Consider the following 27,362-nt stretch of genomic DNA (forward strand, 5'->3'; position numbering starts at 1 on the left):
ATGTGTTCCATTTCATGGGTTATCGTGGCAGCGGACTTCCTGGCACACGCTCCCGCTGAACAGCAGCAACTCTAAATGTTAAGCACATTGTTTAATAGTCCATTACGTAAATTGATATTGCTCATTGACTGTTGTCCTTGGCTGCCCACGCAGTGTCAGAGAAAAAGACAGAGATGTGCTCAAGCGCAGTGAGGGGCTAATAAGGTGTATGCCATCACTGTTGTTTGGTGTTCGGGAACAATGTGCCAAAAGTTCCCATCTGCTGCACTCCTTCCTACGACACAGATCTGCCTCTCAGTGCTGGTGAAGTCTATTATACAGTTCGGCATCTGTGGTTATTACCCGTGTCTATAAAAAGAGAATATCGAAAAAGTACTCACTGCAGTATTCAAAGTTATGTCTTCAAACGTCTTGTTTTATTTGACCAAAAGCCCCAAACGGTATTCTGCTTTTACAATGAGAGATGTAGAAAAACGACTAAAACGTTTCATTGATCATCAGAACACATTCTCTTTGGGATTCATTCTCTTAACTGTCATCCGTCATGTAATAGCTTCACCTCCATTTGAGTACATATACATGTAGCCAAGCACCATGTTGAAGCCGAAGCGCCAGAAACTGCTGTGCATCAAATTTTGAGGACGGCCCCAAACGAGAGTCAATCACCGTCGATCTCCACGTTAAAACATCCAACTTTAGAGCAGAAATAAATATGTTTACAGCCTGGTATCAAGAACCGTTTGGGCCTCTTATAGCTAATTCCATCAACTGTGCAAGCGGTGTGCCCGTTTACATTCCGACAAGACTTAAAGTTACGCACAAATATGAACATGTCCATTTTAAATGACAGGTGGCTAGCCTCACAGGTTACGAGCTGTTCGCCTTGGCATCACCCGCCCGCCTCAACCCGACTCATGTTTCACTTTTTCGCCTCTGTTTTTCCCATTGGGCTTCAGATAAAAGGTGTCAGGCAGTGCCAAGATGGCGGCAGCCGGCGGCACCACACTGAGCTTCAAAACTTCTTTCTGTACAGTAAATGACTTTACCCCTACTCGTGTCAATGTCACACTATGTTTCCTTCATTATATAGTGAAATGTTATTCCTCTATATTAACAACAACATGCTACAGGGCCTACATCGTTTTGAGTTGTATTTTAATGGTCAGTATAGGTGACACAGTTTCAAACAATATATAAAATAAAGTCATCCATTCACATAAACCCTGCTAAATGCTGCTCTGAGGGTAACATATGGCAACACAGTTCTGCAGTGCATGTTTGGCTACCCACCCATGAAACCTTTTTATTAAGCCAGTCAGCAGGACGGCAGCCTGGTGACAGTCACAGGTTGAGATGAGGGATTCGCTGCACTATTTGTATAAACATTTATCCATCCACCTCTACCTGACAATGTTTGCTTTGCTGCATACACAAGGCCGGTGTTAAATTACAGACACGAAGAACAATCTAAAGGCAGACCCATGCTGACTTTGAAACACGGTAGGAGAGATCAGGGTTGAGTACTCTCACAATAACTTTACTCTCAAGATTTTCTGAAGTTTTTTTTTTTTTTTTTTTGGCCACTTAAAGTGCAGGTAAAATAATGAAAAGAAAACTTTTTTGTGTCTGTAGCACATCCAATTGAATAAGATCTACTCCTCCCTGCAGTTGGAAAGGCATTAGGAAAAAAAGCTCAACCCGAATGGATGGGTCATACATCATTGAGCATTACTCGTGCTGTGCTGTGACTCTAAAACACAAATTGGATTACCTGTGCACCCACGCGGATCACCCCAATTGGAGAGGAACAGACAGACGTGGGGGGAGCTATGGACTAGTGGTTGTGCTGTGGACTGTCAGAGAGGTCACTGGTTTGAAACCATCTGTGAGCAAGCCCCTAAAACCACAGTGTGCTCACTGAGAAAGAGCAGACAATTCATGCATGTGTGTATACATATATATATAGACATGCCAAATGTTGTACAATTTGCAAATACATAGGTTTTTATTGAACATGCAGTAAATAGAGTTCACACATGCAGCACCTGTAATCTATTTCTCTCTAACATACACACACACACGGCGCAATTTTTGTTCCCCGTAATAAATGCCACATTATTGTGATGTACAGCGGAAGACAGCGCCGTATAAAGGTTGCTGTGATGGAATCTCCCGCCGAAGCTGCCGGCCTTGACATGTGGAATCAGATCCTAAAACAGTTTATGGCGCTGTGAAGCCAGACAGCATCCCTCTTTTCCCGTAAACAATCCACCTGGCCCCTGACGATTTATTAGCGGGACATCCAATAAATCTGAAAGCTCATCAGTCTAAACAGTCTATTTCGGGATTTTGAGGCTTTCGGTTCATCACAGTCTGGTGGCCAGGGCCCGATCTTTACCGCTGAGATCATCGCTGACGCAGCAGCAGAACCTCAGTAATGACAAGAAATTTATGGCCGGTGACTAATTGAGCCGTTATTATTTTAAAACAACTCGTTTTAACACAACAATAGGTCACACCCGGCTCTCTGTGGTATCTACAGGGCTGTAAAGTCCACAGTGGCCGTTTAATAGGATTAATAGGAAGCATGTGTTTTGGTAAGAGACGCACTAATGGCATTTGTAGCACCGCAGTTGCAGAAGTGATCAAACTTATAAGTGCTCGGATCAAAAAAAGCAAGTTCGTTCCGTCACCAAATGTGAAATAAGCCGCTCTTTGGCAACATTAAATATGGTTTACTGGCTGGAAGAAAAACACAGCAATCGCACCACAGCAGCTTAGAACCCAAAGTTAATGTTCAGAGCGTTGGAGCTGCTCCCTCGGCAGCAAACTGGAATCACTAATAATCTTGATATATATAATTTTTTTTAACTTCAAAATTAAAGCAGTTTGCCTTTTTTGAAAATGCATGCAATTAATCCCAGAACTTGACTATGATATAAGGTGAATGGGAATGTTTTCAGGGGAATACAGATGAAATTGAGCCAACAAATAAATATGTTCTGACAGGAGTCAAGCGACTGCAAAGGAAGTCAATCAGTGTTTCTCTTATTCTCTCCCTCGGCTCAAATAATGTCGTTTTCTGCCATTTTACTTTTCAAAACCTTCTTAAATGTTCATTAAAATAGGACTGCATTGTATTTATACTATTGATTTTTATGGTGATTATTTTCTCAAAAAAACAAATACAAAAAAAATAATTTTGTTCAACTGACAGTCCAAGACCCAACAATATTCAGTGTACCATCATTTGTGGCAAAGAAAAGTAGCAAATCCTCAAGTTTAAGACCATTTATTATTAAAAACGCTGCTGTTTAATGAGATCTCATTCATTAAACGCCATTAAACCGTAAGTTTGGTTTTGAAAGAAGTTTTAAAACTATTACTTGTAGTCACTTGCTGCAAAAAGTCAACAGGAACCCGGCCTTTTGTGTTTCAACCGTTGTACTTGTTATTTTTGGGATAAGGCTTTGGGACAGGCTCTGATCTCACGAGTTGACACCCCGCTGGTTAAAATGCCATCTGAAACCTGATGCTAAGCGAGCCGACAGCAGCCTGCGGTCACGGTAATCCCCCCCCCCCCCCCCCCCCAGAATGAGACAATCCCCGTGTAGAAACAGGGGGCTGGGGTGGGCAGGGCACTCCCATCTTCTGTGTGTCTAAACCAGAGCCTATTGAGCCCCCATCATTAATCTCTGTACACAAACACACCTTGACAGGCTGTATATAAGTCGGTCCCTGACTGGCCATCAGTCTGTGGAGTGACATTTTAAGGATTGGCACCTTCCAGCAAAAATGGACCTGAAGACAATAGTTTCTCTTCTTCTCCTGCTGCCTGTGGGACTCTGTACCGCTCATGATGGCGAGGTAAGAAATAAATCACTAAATATAGAGTACAAAATAGTGTCCGAAAATGAAAACATAAAATGGCTTATTTTCTTTCCTATTTTGTTTTTACAGGATGCTGAAAACGGTAAGTGACCAATCATTGGTTAATCAATGTAACCGCAGAGAAGAACCAGACTGCTTGTCATTGTGAACACAGATGTATGTGTCCTGCTTTCCTCCCATTCATTAGAGATCCCAGCGGCCGAGTCTTCCACGGAGGACATAACTACAACTATCCTCAAAATGAACAATGGTGAGTATGGACACAGAAGGACATAATATTTTTCTTTTTTTTGTTTTTGTCTTCAACACTTGTATTAAATGTCATGCTTTGATATTTTAATAGGATCCGCAGATTTTCTGTACGAAGGAGACATGATATTTCCAAGAACCAGGAATGCCATGAAGTGCTTGAGTCAACGGTACAGCTGTGTGTGGCCGAAGTCTGCTAACGGGAACGTGGAGATCCCTTTCCGTCTGAGTGACAAATATGGTATTTTTTTTTTTTTTTTTTTGTGTGTTTATGTAATACACTATAAACTACTGCACGTTAGTTGACATGTCTCTTTCACCATCTGAAATGTTACTAATCACGTGTTTTTGTCCACTGCTGCAGACGACACTGAGAGGCAGACCATTTTAGGCGCCATGAAGGACTTTGAACCCAAAACCTGCATTCGCTTCATTCCACGTAGAACTCAGAGGGCGTACCTGAGCATTGAACCGAGAAGTGGGTAAGTTCGGAAAAAGCGCTACTGTACTGAAAAGGCGGTAGGACACTCAAGATAAATGCATCAGCGAAGAGGAAAAATGTTTTTATCCATTACCCCGCATGCAGTTAAATTTAGCAACATAAGCACTTTTGTTAAACTAATGGACATATTATAGTTTTAACTAAATATGGCTACAAAAATCATCTTAATTTCTTTAACACATAATATCTCAGTCTTTAAAAAAAAGCCCATACCCAAAACCCATCATATAAGGCAAAGAAAAGCAGCAAATCTAAACCAGCCTTATAATTAACATTGCCATTCAAAAAGCAGTTGAAACTGTAGAGTTTTCAAACTTTTTGCAATTTAATTGTCTGTCTAGCTCTAATTTTAAACACTATTTAAAGTTCAACTCATTTCTAAACTGCTTGAAGTCTGTCCCTGCATTTACTCAATGGGAGCGTTTCTTTTTGTTTCTCAAATTACTGAAATATCATGGTTTTACTTAAACTCGCAAACATTATCTGTGTTCCCACACTCACTAAAAGTGTTTTTTACCAAAAAGTAGGGCCCAAGCGACACTGAGAGGTACAGCATTTTACCTGCAGGGAACTCGCGGGGAGCGATACAGGACGAGGAACAAAGGTGAATTTAATAGACTTACTGGAGCTGAAAACAAAAGGCACTGCAGTGTCAAAGGAGGTTAGGTCCACCCAGAGTCCAACAAAAATAATCCAACATAAGAAAAGGGCAACCAGAAAAAAGCCCAGGCAACACGCACGCTGAACAAAGAGACACTAGGAGAGGAGGGCTGGAGGAGCAGCGGAACGACACAAGGGTAAAAGGAGGGCAAACGAGTGCACAAACGTGCAGGGCAGCAACAGACCAACTACAAAAGACAAAGCGAGAGACAAGACTATAAATACACAAAGGGCTCGTGGGACGAGGAGACACAGGTGAGACAAATGAGGGAGGAGCAAACAGACTAAATACACGAGGAGGGAGAGGGTATGAAGACACAGGTGAAAACAAACAGGTTGTTTACCCGTATCAAGAATGCAACTTTTTCAACTTTGCACTTCCGTACTTAGTTCTGAGTTAACAAGTTGGACTGTGAAGTACAGAGTCAGGATGGTCATTCGGTAATTTGATGATGCCCACAAAACGCATTATGGGATACCTGGCTGTCCCAAGTCCACACCTCGATAAATAAATACGGACACGGCAAGAACATATCCCAGCATTTGGCCCATACATAGTCAGATTCATTCATTCATTCATTTTCTGTAACCGCTTGCCCTGTGCAGGGTTGCTAGGGAGCTGGAGGATATCCCAGCTGTCATTGGGCGGGGTACACCCTGGACAGGTTGCCAGTCTATTACTTGGTCAGATGCATACACAAAAACACGAGAACAGACAAGAATGCATATTAAGAAAAGGCCGCAGTCACAAGGGCAGGAGATAAAACTAAATTTAAAAAAAAGCTGGAGGCAAGAAGTGCTAAATAAAACAGGAAAACACAACCTAAGAACGAAACAAAACCCAGAACCATGACAACAACACATGTACCAGATGAATGTACAGTATATTTTGCAATAATCAAAACACATGGTCTGCAAGCATTAAGGCAAATGCTAATTATGAACATATTTCAGAATACCTTGATGTCATCATTACAGAAAACATACCGCTAAATAAGCTGCATATAGAAGTGATTTCTAGGAGGGCCTTGATTTGAAGAGGATTTTAATATATCTTTAAACACAGAGCATCTGCAATCCAAATCCAAAGTGATGATTTATAACGGATTCACAGCATACTGAGGCTACAGTGACACTACTTCTTAATGCGCTACCGTTAGTAAAGCTATTTAAATCCATTTGAGAGCAGAGCAGCCCTGCATCTCTGACTCTCATTGGGTTCCTTGAAATATTCCGAGCAGCGTGCTCCAGTGTTGAATAGAATAACTGCGCAGAGCAATGTGGGTACAAAATGACTACAAAGAGACACAAAGCAACCACAAAGAGACACCAAATCCACACAGAGATGCTGAGAAACCTACTAACGGATGAGGAACTACAAAGCCAAACAACAACAACAACAACAAAGAGACGCAAAATAATTACAAAGAAGCAAACACAGAATGACGACGTGGTTGTTGGGAATCATTATCTGCATATGTACGCACTACGATTTTGATCTTAGGTAAGAGAGTTGGCCTTTCACGGCCGCAAAATGCATCTCACAGCATCGTTAGTGTATTTAACAAAAGAAAGAAAGAAAGAAAGAAAGTGCTTTTTAAATCCAGGCATCTTCCCCTCAGCTGTACAAAAAGCTACCCCAACATTTATCTATCCTCTGCCTCTGATGATCAACAGCGTTCAAATGGAGGAGCGAAACAAAACAGCAGCAAAGTTTAGCTCTGAGCTTCTTTTGCAGTCGCCTCTGTGCTCTCAGATATGCTAACAGTCAAAAGAAAAGAAAAAAAAAGCCCTCTCCAAACATTATCAGAAAGCTAATTATTTACCCATGTACACACAGGCTGAAATTACATCAGCTTATTAAGCAGACGTCAGGTTGCATGTTGCATTTCAATTACTTCCCTCCGTTTCCCCCACTTAGCTGTTCCTCTTTAATGGGCCGTATTGGAGACAAGCAGGTGGTGTCACTGCAGAGGTACGGCTGCATCCGTCACGGCATCATCCAGCACGAGCTGCTGCACGCGCTGGGTTTCTACCACGAGCACACTCGGCACGACCGCGACCAATACATCAGAATCAACTGGGACAACATCAGCTCATGTAAGAACCTCGCACAGCCATCAGTAACTGATCGACTCACATTGAGGTTTCTGTTGAGCTGTTATTTATTGGTCCTTCTCTATCACCAGATTATATGCACAATTTCGAAAAGAAAGAATCTGATTATCTCAACACTCCCTATGACTACTCTTCTATAATGCACTATGGAAGGTAAGGTTAACCAAAAACATTAGGCTGAATCAAAAGTGAATCTAAGTGCTTAACGGTGAACTGTTTCATTACAACTGTCCAAAACTGTAGGACTGCCTTTGGAAAGTTTCGATCGGAGACCATAACTCCCATCCTCGATCCCTCTGCTACCATTGGCCAGAGGGAGAAGCTGTCTGACATCGACATTCTCAGGATCAACAGGCTCCACAAGTGCTGGAACTAAAATGGATGAAAGATCTCTGCTGTATGTCAAATTAAAGTGTCTGCATAGTAATAAAACAATAAGATTTCCTCAAACCTTCCACAGTATTTTGTCAGTTACAGTAAATACATTGATGAAAGTCAATTAGAAACTAGAAAATTAAGCCTGCCTTTCAAACTGGCGGTTGATCGATTAATTGGCCGAATATCGGTATCAGCTGAATACGGATCAGAGTACTTTACTCACATTTGTGTGCAGAGTGAGTGAGTTTGTGTGTGTGTCTGTGTCAGGCTGCATCCTGCTGGGGATGGCTGCTGCCATCAAGGAGTGTCATTGCTATGGGGTGGGGGTGCCTGGTCTGGTCTAGGTGGGTGGTACATGTCTAAGTAACATCCACATGAATGCCAGGTCCAAAAGTCTTCCAGCAGATCACTGAATTGTCACAAGATGGTCAAACATTGCCATCACCTTTAGGCCAAGTTGATGTTTTAAACATTGGACCACAGTTTCACAATCTCTCCGTGTCTATTATTCACCAGACAGGAAGATCTACAAAAGAGAAAAGCCCAAGGTTGTTGCATTATGGGATGTGTGCCAATATTAAAGCTCATAAGTCTGGATATCTTGGATGGTGCCAACAAAGACTCTCTGGGCTGTTTGACCAAAACAATCCTCGTTGCCTCAAGAAACGGTCAAATAAAACAAGGATGAGCAGACAGTTTGACGCAGTAATGCAGGCACTGTTTCTAACCACTGCGGTGAAGGAGGAGCTGAGCTTTTTTTAAGCAGTCGATCTACATTCCAACCGTCACCTCTGGTCATGAACTTTGGGCAGTGACCGAAAGAACGGCATTACAGATAAAAGTTGCCGAAATGAGTTCTACCGTAGGGTGACTGGGCTCAGCCTTAGAGATGTGTCAAGGAGCACGGACATCCGGAGGGAACTTGTGTAGAGCTGCTGCTCTTTCACTTCAAAAGGGTCCAGTTAAGGTTGTTTGCGCATCTTGTGAAGATTCCTCCTGGGCAACTCCCCTTTGAGGTTTATCAGGCAGAGCCAACTGAGAGGAGACCCCGGGGTAGACCCAAAATTCACTGGAGAGATTACACATCTCGAGTGAGGAGGCAGAATGCATTGCTAGGAAGCCTAGCCCATTGCCACCAAGACCCAGATCATGTATCTTCATTTGTTAAGAACTTGTGTTCTACATCTACGTATGCAGCAAAATTCTGTTAAAACTTTTTTACTATATATACATAATTACTAGATTTCCTCTTCGAAAATAAAGTTGGGAAATATTGGCAAAAAAACAAAGAAATGAATTTAATTAGATACAAGAAAGACTGAGGGGCAAATATGTGGCAATATCTTCATAATTTAGTTCATTTCCATTTTGGTTCAGTAATTAAGTTTGGGATTTGCACACTTGTGAAGAGTACCGTGTTTTATCTGAGTGAATCAGTACTGCAGTATACTCAGCGAGCCAAACTTTGCAGGGATGAGTCTCTGCGGAAAGGCATAGACGTGGTAGGACACGAGATAAAAACCCCTCTTCCTTCCACTCCCTAACCCTGCAGAGAAAATTCATCAGTTTCATTTTTTATTTTATTTTTTTTCTTCCACACTTGGCCACATCCCACGCTCTTGGATGTTTTTTCTCCCCCTCCCTCTTTGAAATCCTATGTAGTGCTATTCTTCTGTATTCGGCCCAGTGAAAGAGAGAAGTGTTGGGTGAGAACGGAGCAGCGAGGGAGTTTCGGGGTGAGATAAGGGAGGAGAATGCCTGGGAGAGAGAATACATTCCTATTAAGCAAATTTCTCTCCTCTCATGATGTATGAATGCACTAACAATTGTGACAGCGTCGCATGTATTTCTCCAGTGTTCTGGCTTAAATGCAGCTAAAGAGGCCATGGCACCAGCAGCTCTTTGAGAAAACCAGCAAATCTGAATAGTTCAGATGGACACAGAGCCTTTAATGTTTTATAAAGTAGTTTCAGTTCATATCAATCGTTCTGCCCATGAAATATTTAACATCTCCTTGTTTATTGAAATATTTAACGCTCTGGCTCTGTTCATGCTCCAAGGAGCTCCAAGAGAATTTATTTTTTCCGGCCGCCTATAAATTAAAGTATTTCTGCAAAGCCTGATTAAAATAAGATTACGGATGATCCCATGACTGAAGTACAAACAGGCCACCACAGGAACACACTGCAGCTAAAAATTACTTCAGTGAAACTGCAATCTAATGAGAGTGATCCCTCTGAACTGCGAGGCTGACATAAATCGAAGGGAATATTTGATCTTTCCTTTGATTGTTCGCACATGTGCCTCTCTTGGTTTTGCTCTTCCTGGAGCCAAACGCAGTCAGAAGAAACGGAGGCCCGATCTGCATTACCTAACATTTTGTATTACTGGCTGTTGTTTGACAGCGGGCTCTTACGGGTGCTCTTTGACCGTGCTTTAAAAGGGCAGTGCGTATATGACCAGCAGCGTCTCCTGCAGGATGTCTGCTCTAATGAGAGCAGGCCGAGCGGAGCCAAATGCACTGTGATCTGTGATGTCACTGGTAATACGCTGGCAGGCCGTAACCGCTGGCCGCTTGAACGCCTCTTACCAGCACGTTATTAACACAGATCAGTGTACCTGCCTCTCTTCAAACACGATAAGCTTCAGCACACAGCTCTCCTCAGTTCACTGCATGAGCGCCCTAATGCCCACCAGTAGGAAATTAAAATGTTCGTTGCGACTGGTGCAACCGTCCCAGTCAGTCCAGACTAGCTCTCCCTGAACAGAGCAGGCTTTTGACCTTGGTTAGTTTTAGAGAAGGGTTCGCATTTATAAAAAATCTGTTCAAAATCTACACTCAGATGTCCTAATGGATGTTGAAAGAGATTACAGTTTCTCTATATATGATCAGGCATTACATTATGACCACCTTCCTAATATTGTGTAGGTCTCCCTTGTGCCTCCAAAACAGTTGTGACTCATCAGAGAATGGACATGGGCCTTCTGAGGGTGTCCTGTGGTGTCTGGCAACAGAATGTTGTTAGTGGGGGCCTTTGAGGGGAGGGGCCTCTGTGGATCATCCCACAGATACTTGATCAGTTTGGGTCTAGCGAATTTGGAGGCCAGGTCAACACCTTGTGTTGTTCTTCATGTTTTTTTAGTTGTTCCTAAAGCGTTTTTGTGTGTGTGTCTGTGTCAGGCTGCATCCTGCTGGGGATGCCTGCTGCCATCAAGGAGTGTCATTGCTATGGGGTGGGGGTGTCTGGTCTGGTCTAGGTGGGTGCTACATGTCTAAGTGACATCCACATTAATGCCAGGTCCAAAAGTTTCCGAGTAGAACATTGGATTGTCACAAGATGGTCAATGTTATTTACTTCTCCCGTCAGTAGTCATAATGTTATGCCTGATCAGAGAACGTCTTCTTTTATTCATACTAACCATGAACAGATGCATTCCTGGAGCAGCTCCGATCAATGAGATGAGGGGCAAAATTCACTTCCAGCAGCAACAATTTGCCTTTAAAACATACAGCCCTCCCAGGGATCGTGACCCAAAGTTTAATCTGATCAAACAGACATGATACATATTTTTTCACTTTTATAGAATTTTTGCTTTCCTATATGGAGGGCTATCTATTGGCAGTCAAAGTACTTTACAGTCACAATGGCACATCTACCCATTCGTTCACACAAGCACGCACCAGTGCATGGCACCAGGAGCAACTCTGTATTCAGTGTGTTGCTCAAGGACACTTGGGCATGTGGTTATCTGTGTACTGGGGATCGAACAGCTAACCAGCCCGTTGTCAGCCAGCCACGTCCAACAATAAGACTGGCAGTCTAGCGAGGTTGCAGGGTCAACAACAACAACACAACATGAAGCTGCTTTGTGAGTCTCATGTGAAGAGGAAAGTACGGGCAATCCTCAGAGGTGACTCACACCACCTTTATGGCAAATGGTGGAGTTGGTACCAGCAGAACATACAGTAGGTACAGCCTCTGTGGACTTCCAGTGCTCACGGAACATTTCTTTGAGGAATAAGAGAAATAAAAAAGGTCAACAGTGATAAACAATTGTTGTACTTGTTTCTTGGCGATGGTGATTGGGAATACAGTATCTGTCAGTAATTGCAACGTCTTCTCAGTTGTGGTTGTATTTATCAGACAATTACCAAATAAGCGAAGATCATTTCTGAAAGGGGGTCCATTCCCATAGAAAAATATGATGTGATTTTTCAAAAAACATGAAAATGTGCAGTTGACAAGTAAGTACAGGTACAGAGGAGAAAAGACTAGTAATCTTTGCATTGTCTACCAACATTAGTTTGGTTGCTAACATTGGCGGTCTCATCTTCACTTTTCCTCCAGACACTATTATTATTACAGGGTTTTCAAGGTTTTTCTATGGTTCTGCTGCATTGCTACTGTCTGTCTAACCTAGCAACAGTAACATAGGAAGTCATTTTGCAGAGGCCCACTAGTTGGAGGTCAGAAGAGCAATTAGAAGCCAACAAAATGTTCACTCTGCAGACTCACAATAGATTTAGCGGAATTTAAGAATTCATTTTTGAGCAGTAAACCTCACACTCTAACAGTAAAGTCTAAAACTGCATTACAGAGGGATGTCTACATGGTAGATATGGTAAAAAGGAGCTGCAGCATCCAGAAACTTTTAAAATTGTATTACTTCTGTACTACAATTGACTATTGTTCACTTCATATGAACTCCTTCAATACAAACTGTGCAATAAGATGAGTAAACAGCATATATTCGATTTTTCTTCAACATAAATAAATAGTCCAAGAGTAAACTTTAAGAAATTTAAGAAACAACAGAGACATGGCTTGATTGGGCAGTTCGTTGGCTTTTGAAATCCGTGCAGAGCATCTGCTTTCAAAGCCTGACCAGGGTCGCAAGTAAGTCAGCTGTTAAGCGCCCCCTTTGAGAGAGATGAAAGCAGCGCTCACAAAAACAAGTAAATTTAGTTAAGAACACAATCAAAAGGAATAACAGATTGGCATACAAATTCTAGGAGTCTTTGTTGTTGCCCGCAAGGACCCGGTGGAAGCGATTAGCGGGCTGGGAGATCGAAGGCAGGAAAACTTGAACATGTGCTTTTGTCGAGGCTTTCATGAAGTTTCACTTAGCGACTTTTCTGCAGATCTGAGGAGCCTGAGGAGCCATATAAAAACTTCTAAGGCACCTGCACCCAGAATAGCACGCTGACAAGTTACTGCCTGTTGTCACTGCGTTCTCAAATCTGATAAATATTTAATGCATCGTGTTGTCTGACACAGAGAATGTGGCTGGCACTAAACAAAAAAGCACCTTTCAGAAGTGAAACGAGGTGATATGAAGATTTAAAATTCTGAAAGGGAAAATATATGCAGGTGAGAGCTATATATATATTATACAGTATGCACAGGTCATGTGGCCGAGGCATGCGTCAAGCAAAAATGTCTCAAAAAAGGCTTTTGTTAATGTGTAAATCAGACTGAGGCATTAGTCTACAATCCCTTTGAGCTGTTTGCAGAGCTGCACCACATCTCTGTTTGTCAACGCTGAGGAATTGCAGCTGTCGGAAATGATGCGGTCCCATTAGTGACGGAATCCAAGCTGAGACGAAGCCAGACAGAAAGCGGCTGTGGGGACAAGACGATAACAAGGTACTCATTGGTGATGTGAGGCATGGTGTTTGTGCATTACTCTCTTGTGTCTGCCTGATGAGACCAGTGCAGAGGAAGGGAGGAGATGGAGGGGTTAAGATAAAGGGAGAGCAAGCAACGTGTGGAGAATCAGAAACAAGGGTCAAGGAAGAAAAAGGATGGGGGTGATAAGACAAGACAAATAGAGAGGGGAACAATGAGACTGGGGAGAAAGTGGGAGTGACTAGGACAGTAATCAAGGGAAGGCTGCACTGAAACACACGACTCGCAGCGGTGATTGAAGCGACCTGGCCAGAGATAGAGAGAGAGGGATAGAGAGAGAGAGAGAGAGAGAGAGGGATCAAGGCGTCCAAAAGCTTGTGCCACGAAAGACTGGCAGGTTTATTCACAGGGACTTACTGATCTCTCGTCCTGCACATCATTCCACCTCTCAGCTAAATTGTGTGCAGAGCAGGATGGAGACAAAGGCACATTACAACTGCAGCGAGAGGAGGTGCAACCGTGCAACACACGAGCGCAGCAGGCCACGATGTCATGCTACAGAATCTGCTCCCAAAGGTATGAAGCCTCAGCCCATAAGCAGGCTGACTGATCCCTTGATCACAAGGCAGCTTGGTGCCGAAAATTAAGCAAATTCTTTACAATCAACAGAAGTGGCGTACAGTACAGCGTGAAAAACACAATAACAGCTGTCTAGTGTTTAGGCTCTCACCACAGGAACCACTGTATGTAGAACGCTAAACAGCTAACTGCTTAGCCGCTGACACTAAAATATGGATCAAAAGCTGTGCCATGACAGCCTATCCACGCCATCTGCTACAGCTAGCATACAGCGATGGAGCTTCTTCTCTGTCAGTTTTAAAAGTGAATTGTACAAAACAGTCAGCCGAGCATTTCAATATGAATTTGAACTACTGAATTTGAATCACGAGCCAGGTAAACAGGGGCCAACCTCGTGTACCGCCCACATTGCATCACTTAAAGGTGCGCTGGGTAGCTTTTTTGTTTGTTTGAATAAGTGGTATTTACCAGAATCCACAGTACGCATCCTTGAGCTCTGGCAAAAACTGAATGAATTGTGAGCCAACATTTGGTTCTTTAAAGGCCCCATGAAATGGTTAGCAGAGAGCTATTTGCTTCCTAACATTTACAATGTTTCCTATAAAAACATGCCACCCCATTCTGAAAAGCTCAGTCCGCTCTGATTGGTCAGCAGGGGAAGGAAGGGAGGGACAAGAACATCTAAAAAAGTGAAAAAAATTTGTAAACACCCCTGAGTGCAGGATGAGTCATCAACATTTTTAAGCCGTTTTCCATAACAACTTTAAAGTACTACAGAAGCAACACTTATATCCATGTTGTGCCACATAGTGGTGTATATGTGATGTTCAGTTTAAGGCATATCATTCAAAATAGAATTTGATTTCACATTGGGTTTTAATTAAATCATCATTAGCGTGCAGTTGTCCCCCCCCAACACATACAACAGCCTCAAATAGATAGCAGATACCCCAAACTCCAAGTTTCCCTCAAAGACCTTCAAAAAGTCCCAACAAATAAGTTGCAGAGAGTGTGCTCCTCTGTATGTGAGGAGTGCGTCAGTGCATTTCAACGTGAATACTAAAGGTGGGATTGTCTAATTACTGCAATAGAAATATAATTACAACCTTGAAATGTGGCAATTATATGCGGCAATTACACGGGTTGTATGAGTCTGACTTTGTGAGCAGTGAAGTGGATGACAGCTTCTGATCCTCGTGAAGTCTTCCAAGACCATTTACTCCATGTTATATTATTAGAAGCTCTCTTGCTTTCATAGACAGGACAAGTAGACTTACTGTTTCAGTTAATTATCGTGGTATTAGAATGTGCTTCACTGTCTTTGTCCTTGGCGGGCTGGCGAATAAACCCAGGTGGATCGTGATCGTCGGACAGCTGCTCCTGATTTTCACATGATTGTAACAGCACATTGGCAGTTTCTTTTTTTTGGGGGGGGGGGGGGGGGGGGGGTGCTTAATTAAGTTTTTGGTGATGCATTCCACACCACAATAAAGTGGATCGACAAGTGCAATCAAACTGTGTTTTAATCGTAGCACAGTTGTACAGTGCAGATGAAAATTCCAACAAAATGGGGCCTGATGAAATGACAAAATGATGAAGCAATTCCCAGCAGCATAGAGAGTGATCCCCAGAGGTAGGACATTTACTCGTCGTAAGTGTTGAACACTTCCAGTATTCCAGCGCTCACAGATATAGCCAATAAGAGGAAATTATGTTCCTTTTTTTATCTAAATGTTTCTTTATTCTTTGTTTACCACATAATGTTCCTTGGAGGACATGTGGCCCCTGCAGAGCTACGTTGCACATTTAAGATATTTTTAACTTGGTATACTCATATATCGCCCAATTAAAGCCGTAATTAATGCAGTCGCGTTGTGCTTCCAGGAAAATGTGAAATTTAACGCACATGACAAACAAATAGCCGGGATGGTGCTCCTTGCGGAAGCCGCTGAACCTCCAAAACAGCGAAGCACAAAGGTCGAAAGATTGTGTTCTGAAAATGCTGTTTCTATGAAATTCGCTTTGATGGAATGTTTGTGGGCTCTGCTCTGTGCTGTTTGGGTTTCTCCACACATGCTTTTTTTTTTCTTGCCCCCAATGTGCTTCCATCATCTTGCCACAGACAATTGGAAAATGTAATTTCTTCTAGTTGAATGGGTGGGTTGGAGAGCACGTGGACGTCCACTCGGGCGATGTATGTCTCCGTCTTGGAGAAAAGCACACTGTCCACAAGGACATGCTAAATCAGCAGAAAGGTCAAACGGTGTGTGGTACAGAGGGAAGCCTTCATAAGAACATCTTGTCAGTTTCTTTGTCCAGTCAGTGCTTTGGGGAACTATGGGTAATGGAAGCAATAACATTTTCACAGTGAGGAAAGATTATTTTTTTTTTCCTTTTTATGTGAACACAGTCTGCCCCATTTTAGATCCGATTGCACACAAGTCTCCAACCACTGGAACCTGAATTACATTAAAAAATATGTTTTCATCGAGGAGAAAACCCATGCATGTCTGGCTTCTTCTCTCTGTCCTCATTGTGCTTTAATAGAGCGAAGCAACCTTCCACTTCTGAAAAGGAAAAAAAAAATCTACTTGAGCTTTGTTTGAAACAATGTTTCAGGAGATTTTCCAGTGGTTGGCAATAATGCGCACATGAGTGGTTAGCAAACCACCAATGGATCCAACATGAGAAACGTCCCTGCCCATGCAAAGGAAAATACAACAGGGTGCATTGTTGCGGGTACGCCCTTGTGCTTTCGGTTCAACATCTGACACATGGAGGGAACAAAGGCTGCCATAGTTATTCCAATAACCGTGATTTGAGCTGTTGCGCCAGTGGTTTTCCTCAAGATGCAGTTAAAGAAGAGCCAAGCAAGCATGTTAGCTACATCTACACATAATAACACGGAGGCGCCACTTGATCATTTTTTAATGCAGCGTGTGCTGGAAAAATAGTGAGGACGGCGCTGGTGCATTACAACAGTGCATAGGCTCATTAGCCTTTTCTTCAGTTCACCAGTTCTGGTTATGAATCCTTTCATCATTTTCGAGTGTGTTATCGCTTGGCGGTGAGAGTTAGCATATGTGTGCACCTGTGAGAATAACACCGTTAAAGGGGCCTCTTCACAGGCTGTGAACTGGCAGTGTTTGCTCAGACAAGGTAGAAGCTGGCTTCATCATTTGATTTTACTTTATTAAATTGAAAGATCTGCGAATGTCAATTTCTGATGCAGGAAAGCGTTAATCACAAAGAAACAGTCATACGTCCCGTTAAAATGTGTTTGCTGTTATGATGTGTGGAGGTCCTGAACACATCTGGTTTTCGTCTCAGTTTGGTACAAAAAAAGCATAATTTAGAAGGTAGCTTTAGTGTCTCAGGTAGTTGTTTAGCGTGGGCAGTCTTCCACACCACTTAGCACAAAAAACTAATTGAAACAGGGTTTTTTTTTCTCCCCGCTTTCCCATAAGTAAGTTGACATGTTGTGTGCCAGTATGATACCTCGTGTGACTAGAGGCTCGTTAGACCATGAAATTGAGCAATGTTACCTTGTCTTGTATAAAAATTCTCAGGGAGAAAAATGAGGAAACAGAGAGAGAGAGAGAGAGAGAGAGAGAGAGAGAGAGAGAGAGAGAGAGAGAGAAAGAGAGAGAGAGAGAGAGAGAGAGAGAGAGCAACAGCAGTAACACAGTTTTGTTTCCATGTGCTTTTCTGTATCATGCAGATAAACTGTCAGTGGGGCTTTTAATTTCAGTCTCTATGGTAGCAGTTCTTTTGCAGCATTTTTACCGTTAGCAGCCATTATTCACTTTCCGTCTCTGAAAGGTTCTACTCAGCGAGTTACACAAGACGTCGGTTCACTCCAATCAATCAGAGTATGAGTGCAGCTCATTGGCTCCAAAGCCGGAGATGGACTTGCTTTTAATGGCTGCCTCACTTATCCTGAGTCCATTCGGACCGCTTGGTTGTGCGCGTCCTCAGAGATGACTGCTTTGCATATCGATTGTAAGGTGCAGTGCACACATCGAGGGCAGCGTGGGAAAGATTATCTTACAGATCATATCCGCAGCTACCTTGCATGATGTGCCATTGCTGCTGCACGGTGACAAATATGCTTGGTAAAATAACTGGTGAGAGATCAGTGCAATTTCAGAAGACAATGCGAAGACCTGCAGAAAAAATGGAAACCAGGCCAGGACAGCAGCGTCTGTGCCCACCGGAAAATGCCGGAAAAGGGGAGTGGGGATGGTGATGCTATGTTTTGTCAATCAGTCCCCAGATGCCTGAGCTGCCAAAGCAATTTTGTCAATCTGATAAATTAATATTTACGAAGTGTCGTGTTTGAATTACCTGGTGCGCCCTCTGGTGGTATACTCCAGTACCACACATAAGCGTGTCAAGAATTGGTTACAAAGCAAGTGTATGTCTGGCCTAAAAATGGTGGATGTAGAATACCCTTTACGGTATAACACTAAAAGTAATAATACCAGACTGCAAAATGTTCATACTACCACGATAAATAAAAAGAAGACTGTAACTTCACCAGGTAGAGTGTGCTGTTATGAAGTGAATCCCAAAAGACAAAGAGCTGACTAGATGAAGCGAGGATAATTAGAATTTTAGCAGCTTCCTGAAATAAAGGTAGGAAGACTCTCAAATCACAGTTGTCTGTGAACACGGGAACATTTTTCAAAGAAGTCCCTGCTCCCTCTGCACATTTTACACCCCGATTGAAAATGGTGGGAAATAAGTGACTGCCAAAAGACTGGTAAAGAATGGTAGTGTGCATTATGCAGGATGTCATAAGTGGTTAGCAGTAACGTTAAGCATGTGCAATTTGATGTGATAATTGTCTTATGGCATGGTCTTTCAATCACCCTCATCAGCAGCTTTCAGAGGAGAGCTTCGTCACTCCACTCCGCTGAGCTACACGCACTAGCATAGCAACAGTATCCAAGGCCTGCATGAGTCAGAAACAGTGGCAGCCTTTTCAATTCGAACAAGAAGTGAAATGTTCGGTTCTGTACACTAACATGCCGGTGTGGGGGTGGGGGTTGTACCTGAACCGAGCAGAGTAAGAGACTTTCACTCGACATGCAGCGCGCTTGTAGTTCTCACATACTCCAGGGTATAAACTGCAACATTTTAGAAGTGGTTGCATGATATAAAAAAACAAAAAAACAGCGGTGCTCCATGGAGTGTAAAATGGGAGGGTTTGGCGGTGTGCAGGAAGGGAGAACAGCGGGGGGAGAGGAGAAGGAGCGCGGGCCGCTGGGGTAATAAAGCTCTGATCGCAGAGCGCCGTCGAGAAGTCCGGCGAGGGAAGCCAATGCATCACACTAGCCGTGTCCGGAGTGCACTCTTATGATTGATCACCTCACACCAGCGGTTTAATTTAAAGTCAATGGCGTCTATAGATACCTGTCAGAGTGAGCAACCTGTAACGTTTCCTCAACAGCCAGGACCCTCGGTTCTCCGACTGAGGGGCCGCCAAACGCCAAGCCGAGCTCTAGCAGCCTGATCAGTGCAGGAACAAAAGGAAGAGGAGGAGAGGGAGCACGGTAATCACTCATCTAGCTCTTTTATTTCCAGGAGAACATGACAGAAAGTGTTCACTGGCGATTTGTGTCAAAGATGGATTACAGCAGGTGAAAGTGTTTTAAGGCTCCTTCAGTGTACAAGTCACACATAAAAAAAGAGAAATCCAATTTTGGTATCAAAAATCTCCATTTTATAAATCACTATACTATACTGTACTATCCTACACTATACTATACTGTATTTTTCACTCTTGTCACTTTAGGCCAACTCCTTGCTGAGTTCTGTACTTTTCACATTAACCTGAACCCCAGGGAGAGATGCAGAAAGACTCTTAGAGGTATCGCAAATGAAAAATTAGTTAGGTGTAAAACAGTTCCCCTATTTCATCTGGCGAGTCTGCAACTTTTTGCATTACAAATGACAGCAGGCCTCTCAGGGATGTGAAATCACAGGCCTGAAATGATTCCCATCCTTCAGCAATTACATTTTATTTTTGGCAAAGACCTTATGGTCTGTCTAAATCAGGGAAATGAGAACAAGGAGGTGACTCTGAATTACCACCGTGCCAAATTGCATCCTTTGATTTATGAAAGGAGACGCTAATGTGTTGTTTTCATCATTCTGGCAGAATATCACCCATAATCATGAAATAATACAAATGCAGCATTTTAATTGTTTTGTAAATGAGCTCCTAATCATTAACAGCAATCATTAATAATAAAACTGATGTTTTCAGTTGTGTTATTGCAATGCAGATACACAAAATCCATGATTTAATATCATTATGATGTTGCAAAAAAAAAAAAAAAAGTTCCCCAGTCATCTGTGCACCACACATGAACTGTTCTCTGCTTATAAAGAGGACCTGATTTTGTCTTGTGGCCTCCAACTTTGTCTGAGTTATCATTAAAGCTGACCCTCAGGGTCCCTGCTGGCAAGACTGTATTCTGATTTGTTGTGGGTGACCTCTACTGTTGCATTCATAATGCAGGACCTTGCCCTGGAGGGCATGGCAGGCACATAGAGGGCTTCAGAAAGCAGTAGCCTAGAGCAGGAAAGACATGAATATTTCACATCTCTCTGGGTCAAAGGTCACATACTACATCTCCACATGCATACACATGGGACGCTTTATATGGACATGAATTGTGGATTCAAGAAAGCATGCACGTGTGGTTGTAATGGTACCTGTTACCAGCTAGACATCTACAGTATGTATGGATGTTTGTCATGCATCTTGGAATGCAATAACCTGCAGCAGCATTTTTATTAAAGGTTTTTGTGCAAACCTTTTGTCTATATTTAGTAGAAAGTCTTCACAGGGTTTTGGTATTTCATCGACAGCGTTGGTCAGCAACACATTACCTTGTTCAGATTTGTTAGTAGTAAATTATATGGGAAGAAATAACAGTTGGGATTCCTTCATAACATTCTGTGACTGGATAACAGTCAGTAAACCTAGTAACACAGCACACTGTGCACAACATTTTGGGATTAACTTGTCCACTGTTTTAATAGAAGTTGACAATGATGTGATAATAATTTTATTGAGAATGCTGAATTAATTCAGTAGAAAACTCCAGTTGGTTTCAGCGTTGCTGCAGCCACTGATTTTGGCTGTGTGCATTCTTTCAAACAAAATAACTTTCTAATGCCACGCCATCTGACATTTAACCCACGTGAATGTATTAAGCACTTACAGTGGGTGCTAATACTTCACTACTGAATGAATTAGCAAAAGGTTTACTCAACTGCTTTGTGGGATAAATAAAGGATTATCTTATCTCCTCTTAATTCCTTCTGATCGGGTTGGATCAGGCCAGTCTGTCCTGAAGATACATGAGGCATTTTTATCCTGATTGTACCATTATTACAACCATTGTTAGAAATCAGAACACAGTAATTACCCAGCCTCTTAATACTGAGTTCCCTTAAAACAACTTTCTGTGACTTGGAGATGAAGAATTAATCATCATTTCACAATAATAATAATAATAAATAAATAAAAAGTTAAACCTAATTTTGTTGAGCAAATTATTTTTTTCTGGGCTTCCAGTTCAGTTCAATCATCTTGGAACCTCTCACATACAGTATATCAGAGACTACCAACAGTGACAATGTTAAGAGAAACCAGTATTTTGTAAAATAATATCATGAAACTACTTCAAACCTGTCAGAAATACCTTATTTTTCTGTGGTCTTGCGAAGAGAGGAACAACATACGCAGGCCCCCTACATGTTAGCCTTGGGCAAACTGAAAAACATTGCACCCACTGCAAGGGAGGAGCATGTGTCTGCTCTGTTCATTTCACGCACAGTAAACTGTGCCTGATAGTGCCATGTCACCCTGTTGCTCTGAATCTGTGTCTGCACACACACACCTCTGCACGCGCAGGCGCACTGTGTGTAGGCATGGGTCTAACTGCCATACACAATCACATTTTTGGATACACTCCATTTCACACTGTAAGTGAGATAAGTGCCTTTGCCCTGATCATCCATCCGGAAAACACTGAGGGAGTAAATCAATGTCCAGTCATGGAGCCAGAAGGTTCAAAGGGAAGGTCCGGTGTTATATGGTATATGTCAGGGTATGTAATGTCCAGGCAAGGCCGAACACTGAACGGCTACCGGGAACATCACACACCGCTCTTTAATTGCATGGTCTTACTGATACGCCTTCAAAAAAGGTTTCATGTTTGAAGTGGCAAGGTATCATAATAACCATATGACTTTCATTTCAGATGTGCATGAATTGAAGTGTCCAGTCCATGTCCAAGAGCTTGGGCCACATTAACTTTGTCTTTGAAGATGGATTCTATCTTTGATCATGAACACAGATACGATTTGATGTTGTTTTTGATGCATGTGAAAAACACACTATATTATGTAACCATAAGGGTACTGTAGTACCTGAAAGACTCTTTTGCTACACAAAACTGGGTTTATTTTGTCAACTACATTTAGTAATACTGTATTATCTGCTTCAATCTATCATGCTCAGCCATTTGAATTGATCTTCAGAGAGGAATTACCCAAGTATTAAGTAAATTCTCAATAAATAAACGCATTATCCTCAATTCCCTCTAACCAGCCTCTAGCCAGCTCGGGATCATTTGGGATTAGCTCTTGGGATCTCTGGCATAAAATGCAGCCTTGGAAATGTGGCTAAGACTGGCCCATCCGTCACAAACCACACAGATTTCACCCACCATCCGGCTTCACATGATAGACAGTAATTATATTGTATCCAAGATGTTGGACTCACCACCCGTCGCAGGCAAACCAGTCCATCAGGAGAACTCCCACTACCTCTCCATTACAGAGGGCATGTGCTGCTGGTTTCTGGAGATCGATTGAGCAACTGGGCAAGCAACAGAATGACTCCTGAATGCAGCTGATATTCATGAAACTGCAATTTAGATTCACCATGAGAGGGGTCTTCTTAAGCTGCCAGGAATCTACGCATTGTTTTTTTGCACTGGACCGCTTAAAGATATAGTATGACCAGCCAAAGCTTTCTCCTTAACATGAATACTTCCAAGTCATTGAGTTTGAAAGTGAGTTTAGTTTGCAGATCATAAAGGCCGTTACTGCCTCGCGCATTACAGTCCATCGACACGCAAAGAACTTAATGTGCGCCCATTTGCATGTGCATTACACGATAAGGTTGAGAGCGCCCAAGCCAAACCGCTTCCTGCACTGTACTTAACGGCCCACTCCACGCCACGGGCATGACGGAGCTCCTCTAATAGTCAGTGCTTAGCGAAAGTAGGCATCCCTGAAATACGAAAATCAATCATGGATGGCAGCTCATTTGGCCTATCTTACCAGGCAAAGGCAGAGGAAGGGAGCAAAAAAGGGGTAGAAATTCCAATTACACACTCGATGCCCATTTGCTCCATGGATATGTGTAACCTCTGGCTGGCGATGTTGGTGCCTCCACCCAGATGTATAATGAGCGCGCTGTGGGGGCGACTTATTTAATTGAGCTGAGCATCAGATGAATACAGTCGCGGTAAAGTAGATCAAGGTGATTCTACAGGGCAATCATGAGGGTGAGAGATGAGATCACAGGCAGGTAATATCTCACTGTCACTGTGCGACAGGCAAATTATCCCACATAACTGCTTGCACGTGGCTGCCTTGGTTGATTAAAGAACAGCATGCTGTTCCGCTGCACAGGTACCTACACGGAACAGTCCATTTTAGCACACGGTGCTTGAGACAAAAGTTCAACTTCAAATGCCAGCGACAAATCACAAGATGAGATCACCATGCCCCAGACTGACAGCAGCTTACATGACCCATTTAACCTTCTTGCAAACCATGCAAACCCCACAATCTGCTCACTGGCCTTCCTGTCACCCGTGGACAGAGCACCGCAGTGGCCTGCCATGGAGTCAAACTGCTCCAAACTAATATAATTTTGTCTGGGCAATCTAATAAAACACAAGAGCCATTTTCCCTCTTTTTCTGCCCTCCTTCCATATATCCTGGTGGAACCGCTATGATTCATCAGCCCTGCGGTGGCGGCTCTCAGTGCGCGATGAGCGAAAGGCACCTTGGGGAATTTTATGATCCATGACGAAGCGTCCAGGATCATTTTGGATGTATGCATGTGTCACCGCATATTAATAATGGCCTCTGTCTCATGAAAGCGCCGGCACACCTTCAAAGGAGATAATTTAATCTACTCCCCGCTGAGCCTCCTCTCCACGCTTGCTAATACTTTCTCTCAGAATCCCAGTCAAAGGAGCCACTGCTTACACTGTGCACCTTGGCTTTGGGATAACAGGAAAAAGAAACAGGTAATGATAGAGGAAGTAAAGCCAACCGGGAGAAGGGAATAAGCCCCAGATTTGGAACACCGCTGAGGAAGATAAACACAGAGAAGATGGAGAAACACTTTTCTTCTCTGTAAATTGAGTGGTCATATAAAAGGTCCTTTCGGAACACACAGTTTTGTGGACTCTCTGGACTCTCTGAGGCTAACTACGCATTGGGGAGTTCCCCAGATAACTACATACCTCCAAGAGCTTTTGAACAGTATGCATTCACACCATCGGCAGGAATACTCAAGTAAAGCAAAAGCCAGCGGTTGGTATACAATAACATACATCGTGTCAAGGGGTGAACAAGGCGTCACAATACTTTATTCCTTTTTTTTTTTATGTAAGGCTGACGTTCAGAGAGGTGGACGATGACTAATAGTTACACTTTTTCTCTGGAATAGTGGTAGATGTGGTTGCATTCATATGTCTTGACAAGTCAACCTACATTTTAGTTCCTGCTTTCCAACCTGTGGTACCTGAGTGTTTCAGATGCATGTGAAAAACACACTATAGTATAATATCCACATTGCTGCTGTATTCCCAAGCAGTGGATCCTTGCCATTGAAATATTTTGAGGCTCCAGTTTGCTTTTTCCAAACATAATTTGGATAATTTTGTCAACCGCAGTTGAATAATCTGAATGAGAAGGCTGCATTAACTGCTGCAATCCATCAAGCTCGGCCCAAGAATTAAGTCATTTACTAATAAACACATTATCTCCAATTAGCTCTAACCAGCCTGACCACTACGGCCAGTTAGGGATCATTCGGGATTAGCTCTTGGGATCTCTGGAAATAAAATGCCAGCCTGGGAAATGTGACCAAGACTGGGCCCAGCAACCAGCTTCACACGTCAGATGATAATTATTTCGTATTTGTGATGCCGGGCTCCACCAGTCATGACTTGGAGGTCAACAAGTCCTCAACAACAAGCCCAAACTCCTCCAACCCCTGTGAGGCAAAAGTTTTCCATTTGTCCATTACAGGGGGCATGTGCTGCTGATTTTTGAAGACTGAATGGGCAATTTGAGTAACCAAGAGAATGACTCATAGCAGCTCCTGAATGCAGCCGAAATGAAAAGAAACTAAAGCACTCAATGTTACCAAATGACAACTGATATTTGATCGTTTCTACCTCTTCAGGTAATCTATCCATTGCTGAGAATTCTTTCTAGCCTCTAAAAAAAAAAAAAAAAAAAAAAAAAAAAAAACGCCTTCATTATAAATTCCAGTCCTGCAGTCTTGTTCTTTCTTCTGTCCACCCTCCTTGCACTGTAAATACTGCAAACAAGCCGAAGAACAAGGCAGGGTGCTCATAAGTGAGCTCCATATGCCCTTCATCTCAGAGAAAGATTCTCTTTATAGAGCTTGCAACCCGCGGTGAAGCCAACAAATGAGGAGAGCTTTGTTGGATCCTGGTCTTGTTTATATACGGGACTGCATGGAGAGCACAGTCAGTGCTGGAGCCGAGTTCCCAGTCACTCAACCTCACAGCCGTCCACCGTTGATCTATGTAATCTAATAATTGCGTGTAAAATCCAAGTTGATGCGCAGTAACCTTAAATGTCCTTATGTTTTATTGTCATGTTAGAGGCAGGGAACCAGTTAACCTCTGTCCAAGGGGAGTTGCCTCCAGAGAAAGCCGCTGTAAAATACCTTTCATTATGTAAATAGATTTGAAAACACAATCCCTGCACGGCAATAAAACATTCACAGCCGTCACAAATTAGCATGCATGAAGGCATACTGCTGTTAAGAACACGGTAAAGTTGCCTGATGATATAAGTGCATACAAGACATGTAAACCTAACAGAGGAACCATTACATCTGCAGCAGTAAGTATTCCATGAAAAAAGCACAATCAACGTCAAATGTAAATCTGGGCTAAATCTATTCAAATGCTGCAAGGAACACGGCGTATTAGCACAGACGCTTGATCTCTCAATCTTGACGGGTGTTGCTTTGATTTCCGTTTTGAAAAAGCTCTACAACATGTGGAACCATTTCCTTTTGTCTACTGGATATCAGCGATTACAGCCTCTTCCTTTTTCTAGATAAGAATATGGTGCACAATTTCTCCTTTTATCTTTTAACACCATTAGGAGTCTCGCTTTTATTGAGGTTGCTAATATAACTGGAGGGCACCGCATATCTGAGGAGAGCAGCACTTAAAACAAATGGAAAGGACAAAAAAAAAAGAAAAAAAAGAGAGAGAATATTATATGTTGAGGATTCTTGGCAACAGCATCTGCACCGCATTGTGACAGCCTGGATCACAAGGCCGAAAACAAGCTGGGAACATACGAGGAAAGCTTCGCAAATATCAGATAAAGAGTTACACGCGGCCTCATACAGAACTGTGCTTGTATCGTGAAAAGAGGAACTAATCGGCATACATTTCGGTATATGTGACAAGATGTTAACTCTCCGTGAGAAGGAGTTCGTGATAAAGCTCATCTCTTGCCCTTCATCAGCCAGAGGTGTCACTACAGTGCTGGAACAGACAGGTAACACACACCGTTACAGGAGTTCACTGATCTTTATGATCTTCATTATCTCTGGTGACACTTCTCTTCATTCCTTAGAGACAATCGTGGAGATGGCTGGGAGTACATTTTTGACACAGTCAAGGCAACTGTGTATTAGGAGCACAGACCGATCAGGCATAACATTATAACCACCTTCCTAATATTGTGTAGGTCTCCCTTGTGCCTCCAAATCAGTTGTGACTCATCAGAGAATGGACATGGGCCTTCTGAGGGTGTCCTGTGGTGTCTGGCAACAGAATGTTGTTAGTGGGGGCCTTTGGGTCCTATGGGTTGAGGGGAGGGGCCTCTGTGGATCATCCCACAGATACTTGATCAGTTTGGGATCTAGTGAATTTGGAGGCCAGGTCAACACCTTGTGCTGTTCTTCATGTTTCTTGAGTTGTTCCTAAACCGTTTTTGTGTGTGTGTCTGTGTCAGGCTGCATCCTGCTGGGG

The 27,362-nt window shown here is 42.7% G+C and overlaps 2 protein-coding genes across 2 annotated transcripts in view; one reads left to right on the forward strand and one right to left on the reverse strand.

The window, feature by feature from the left end:
- LOC311499456 (MAM domain-containing glycosylphosphatidylinositol anchor protein 2) overlaps window positions 1-27,362 on the reverse strand; it is a 177,125-nt gene that overhangs the window by 131,662 nt on the left and 18,101 nt on the right. The window lies entirely within an intron of this gene.
- Window positions 3,773-7,994, forward strand: LOC311499903 (low choriolytic enzyme-like). Its single transcript, XM_084561042.1, has 8 exons — window positions 3,773-3,867; window positions 3,961-3,973; window positions 4,079-4,141; window positions 4,235-4,381; window positions 4,505-4,622; window positions 7,224-7,402; window positions 7,492-7,573; window positions 7,664-7,994. The coding sequence occupies exons 1-8, from the start codon at window positions 3,796-3,798 to the stop codon at window positions 7,794-7,796; spliced, it is 807 nt and encodes a 268-aa protein (XP_084417168.1). The 5' UTR covers window positions 3,773-3,795; the 3' UTR covers window positions 7,797-7,994.

This window comes from Chelon labrosus (genome assembly GCF_963514085.1).
Source record: "Chelon labrosus genome assembly, chromosome: 14".
In the NCBI taxonomy this organism is placed as follows: domain Eukaryota; kingdom Metazoa; phylum Chordata; class Actinopteri; order Mugiliformes; family Mugilidae; genus Chelon; species Chelon labrosus.

Excerpts from the sequence above, each read along its gene's own strand:
- LOC311499903 (XM_084561042.1), top strand. The coding sequence starts at position 3,796 with ATGGACCTGAAGACAATAGTTTCTCTTCTTCTCCTGCTGCCTGTGGGA. Across the intron at positions 7,403-7,491 it reads CTGGGACAACATCAGCTCAT|ATTATATGCACAATTTCGAA; the intron begins GTAAGAACCTCG and ends CTCTATCACCAG. Across the intron at positions 7,574-7,663 it reads TCTATAATGCACTATGGAAG|GACTGCCTTTGGAAAGTTTC; the intron begins GTAAGGTTAACC and ends CCAAAACTGTAG.